Here is a 3,707-nt window from a genome sequence, read left to right as displayed (position 1 = left end):
CAACTTCCCTGGGCAGCCTGTTCCAGGGCCTAACCACTCTCCTAGTGAAGAACTTCCCCCTAACATCCAACCTAAATCTTCCCTCATTTAACTTAAAACCATTTCCCCATGTACTGCTATTGTCAGCCCTTTCGAAGAGTTTACTCCCCTCCTGGGAGTAAGTTCCCTTCAGGTATTGAAAGGCTGCAATGAGGTCACCCCACAGCCTTCTCTTCTCCAGGATGAACAAGCCCAACTCCCTCAGCCTGTCCTCATAGGGGAGGTGCTCCAGCCCCCTGATCATCTTCGTGGCCCTACTGTGGACCCTTTCCAAAATCTCCATGTCCTTACAGAAGTCAAGACAGATAGGCATTGGTGACTCTTCCCTTGTCTATTGATGCAGTGATGCAGATGGGGCCTCACAGGAGGGAGACAATCACTTCCCTTCCCCTGCTGGTCACCCCTTTTCTAATTCAGCCCAGGATATGCTTGGCCTTCCAGGCTGCCTAAGAGAACAGAAGCTACGGTCAGATAAGTTGGATTGACCAGAAGCTGCATCAGCAGTGCAAGAACCCTATTCTTTCCATATGCACGGTGTGGCCAGTGCAAGGGAGCTCTTTGGTGGCTGCCTGTGCTGGGAGGGCAATGGACGCTATTCTGCAGCCTTGGTCATCCCTGCTTCATGCTGCCTTCCCCATCCCCATCCCCACAGACCAGGCTGGGATGACTCCTGGATCAAAGGCCAAGGTGACCAAAGGACTTGCCTTGCAGCACCTCAATGTGCCAGCCTGCAGAAGGAGCTGACAGGCTGTTCCTGGTGCTTTGGGAGCCTGCAGTCCCCTTGCAGTGTCAGGACTTGGTGCTGTGCCTCCAGATGGGTCACAGAGCCCCAAGCTGCACCCAGGGCACGGCCACAGGGGAGGAGAAGCTCCAGCCACCTTGCCAGGGCTTGTCCTCATCTGCATGTCCTCCTGTGGAACACACAGCTTCCCTCCTGAGCCCATCTCCCCATTCAATCCCCAGGAAGGCCCTCATAGAGAAAGCTCTTAGGCACTTACTTATTTAGGTATATAGAAAAATTTATTTATAGATAAAGAAATATTTATTTAGGTAGGCTTATTGGGGTAGGTGGTGGTTTTCTCTTCCACTCCCCAGAACGTTACTCTGGTAGTTGGAAAGCCAGTGCCCTTCACTTTGGCGTTCCAGTTGCTTTTGCCTCTGCTCAGGGACTTCTTCGACAGGGTCCACTGCTTTTGTTTTTTGGGGCCTACCTCAGCCCAAGATGCCATGGATGTTGCAGTCACATACGAGCTGGTAGATTCTTCCTCCTGGGACACTGCAGGCTTTGATGGACTGGCTGAGATAAGGAGGTTCTCACAGCGCTTCAACTTCAGGGAGCGGATGTGCAGCTCCAGGTTCTGGCGTGTCTTATTCAGGAACCGAGCCAGATGGCTGGGGAAGTATCTGTGAACCAGCTGGGATTTTGATGCCATGGTGCCAGCTGGGCGGGTGAGGGACATCCCACGCTGCCGCCACATGGACTTCTGCATTAACTCAGGTAAGTAGTGAAGCTTTATCTCCAGGCATTTTCTGGCCATGTGCATGGAGAGCTTCCCAAAGGTTTTATGACCGAGCTGCAGCTTTGAGATGACAGCATGCGCTTTGCTGACGCACTGGCTCCTGGATTTGATGTCAGTCATGCAAAAGCTTGCACAGTCTGTCTTACAGCTGGCATCCTTTATCTTTGATGTGTTGTCTGAGCCAGGAAGCGCTATGGTAGCTGTGGGATGCTCTTGCTCCTTGTCTGCTGCGTGGCTCGGAGGCAAAGCAATCTCTGCCGACTCCTGGGGGCAGCACTGCTTCTGGGGATGCTCCTGTGCCTCAGCCTGGCCCTGGCTGTGAATCTGAGCCTTCTGCTGGATGGTCTTCCTGGCTTGACCCACATTCCAGGGCAGCAGAATATAGGGGGGGCATGGCACCAGTATGGGGAAATCTCCAGGGCTGGGTACACCACGGTCACTCTTCTGTTTCTTCTTGAGAACGTTGCCTGCAATGCATTTGCCCTTGGCCTGGGTCTGCCCTGGCTTGATGGGCTTGGGCAGGACATGGCTGCATTGTGTTTCCCGTGCCAGCTGATGGGAGATCAAGAGCAATTTGGGCAGGGCGGCCATGCGCACTTCCAGGCTTTTCCGGGCCATATGGACCGTGAGGGCTTTGTAGGTATCAGCGCACCACAGGCATCCAGTGGGGCAGACTGGCATCAGCTTTGCCTGTGCTCTGCTGGCTGCTTTCAAGGAATCCATGTTGCCTTTTCCAGTGCAGCTTTGGATCTCAGCTGAACTGCAGTGTGGAGAGTGTTTATGCAGAATGGCTTCGTGAGAAAGGACATGATGAAATTCCATTAGTTAAATTGTAAGAGAAGGTACGTGACTGGAGGCAGCAGCTGAGGGGAAATCAGGATGTGAAAGACAGGATATGTAGCTAAAGACAGAATACGTATCTAGAGGCAACAGGGCCTAAGGGAAAAACAAGATATGTAGCAATGTATAGACATAGCTGTGAAGAAAAAGTAACTATAAAGCTAACAACAAAGGTCAGATGAAGTAATATGTAACCCACCAATCCTGAGCTTTACTTTTGCAATATGCAAGAGCTTATTACTGACTGTATAAATAAGATGCTGTCACACCTAATAAACGAGACCTGTTGACCATGATAGTATGAAACTCGTCTCCAACTTGTTACTTCCAACACTGCAGCAGTGACATGGCAGGCTGTTCCGCTCCACCAGCTCCTCCAGATCCTTCCAGGCTGCCTGCAGGAAGTCAGGGCCCAGCACAGGCCTGAGCTCAGGTAGCTCCGACAGCAGCAGCTGCTGGAGCTCCTGGTCAGCCTTACTGCAGCGCCTCCATGGCTTGCAGTGTTTCTTGGCACCTGTAAAACAGGGAAGGTCACTGAGCCACAGGGGAACAGGAGCTCCAGAGATGCTCTGAGCCAGGCACATCCTTTCTAAATAAAACTATTAAAATTTAAAAGGAACATTGGTGCTGATATATGTGAACCATGAACAGGGCTCAGCTGCTCCCAGAGGCTCAGCCCAGCCTGGAGATGGATGCTCCTGGACAGGTCTGGGGCATGGGCTGGCCCTCACAGGACCTACCTGGCTTCAGTGCTGCTGCTCGCTGCCACCATTTCCTCCACCGCAAGCACTGTCTGCCGGCCTGCGGACACACGGACATGGCTCAGTCATGCTCTTGGGTGGTCTCGAAAAACTGCTCCTGACTCCCCCAGCCCCAAATCCCCCAGATGCAAGTCATCCCCACCGTCAAAATATCCCCTACCTGCAGGTTTCCCAGTAAACAGTGACCCCGATGTGATATCAGGACCAGCACAGCGACGCAGAGAGAGACCTCAGCAGGAGCGGGTCAGCTGGACTGACCTGGGATAAAGAAATCACTGATCATTGGAGTGGTGAACACAGCCGAGGGCAGGATGGGGTAGAGCACATTTGCTGACGAACAGGCAATTAGCGGACCCCTCCTGCATATCCTCACTAAGAGAGAGGTTAAGCATTATGCTGCAAGGGTCTGCTGGCTGATGGCATCGTTCAAAGCCAATGGATTTCTGGCTACAGCTGGCACTACTGTAGCCAGAATATAACAACAATATAACAACGGGCTGCAGATGCAATTTGAAAAGCTATAGGACAAGGAGGCTGGGATGCTTCT

General features: G+C 52.3%; 1 protein-coding gene across 1 annotated transcript; it reads right to left on the bottom strand.

The window, feature by feature from the left end:
* Positions 1-1,037: 1,037 nt before the first annotated feature.
* Positions 1,038-3,292, bottom strand: LOC146753838 (uncharacterized). The gene is made up of 3 exons (XM_085530043.1): positions 3,140-3,292; positions 2,691-2,913; positions 1,038-2,319 (listed from the first exon to the last, which is right to left on the bottom strand). The coding sequence occupies exons 1-3, from the start codon at positions 3,216-3,218 to the stop codon at positions 1,086-1,088; spliced, it is 1,536 nt and encodes a 511-aa protein (XP_085386169.1). The 5' UTR covers positions 3,219-3,292; the 3' UTR covers positions 1,038-1,085.
* Between the last annotated feature and the right edge of the window lie 415 nt (positions 3,293-3,707).

Source organism: Coturnix japonica, chromosome Z (genome assembly GCF_054131305.1).
Source record: "Coturnix japonica strain WE chromosome Z, WE-NBRP24, whole genome shotgun sequence".
NCBI classification, from domain to species: domain Eukaryota; kingdom Metazoa; phylum Chordata; class Aves; order Galliformes; family Phasianidae; genus Coturnix; species Coturnix japonica.
This window is presented reverse-complemented; position numbering and strand designations above follow the sequence as displayed.

Bases quoted from the DNA above. Each gene is read 5' to 3' on its own strand.
- LOC146753838 (XM_085530043.1), bottom strand. From the start codon at position 3,218: ATGTCCGTGTGTCCGCAGGCCGGCAGACAGTGCTTGCGGTGGAGGAAA. The intron at 2,914-3,139 runs GTAGGTCCTGTG...CCTGTTTTACAG, and splicing joins AGCAGCAGCACTGAAGCCAG to GTGCCAAGAAACACTGCAAG. The intron at 2,320-2,690 runs GTCAACAGGTCT...TCCACACTGCAG, and splicing joins ACGAGTTTCATACTATCATG to TTCAGCTGAGATCCAAAGCT.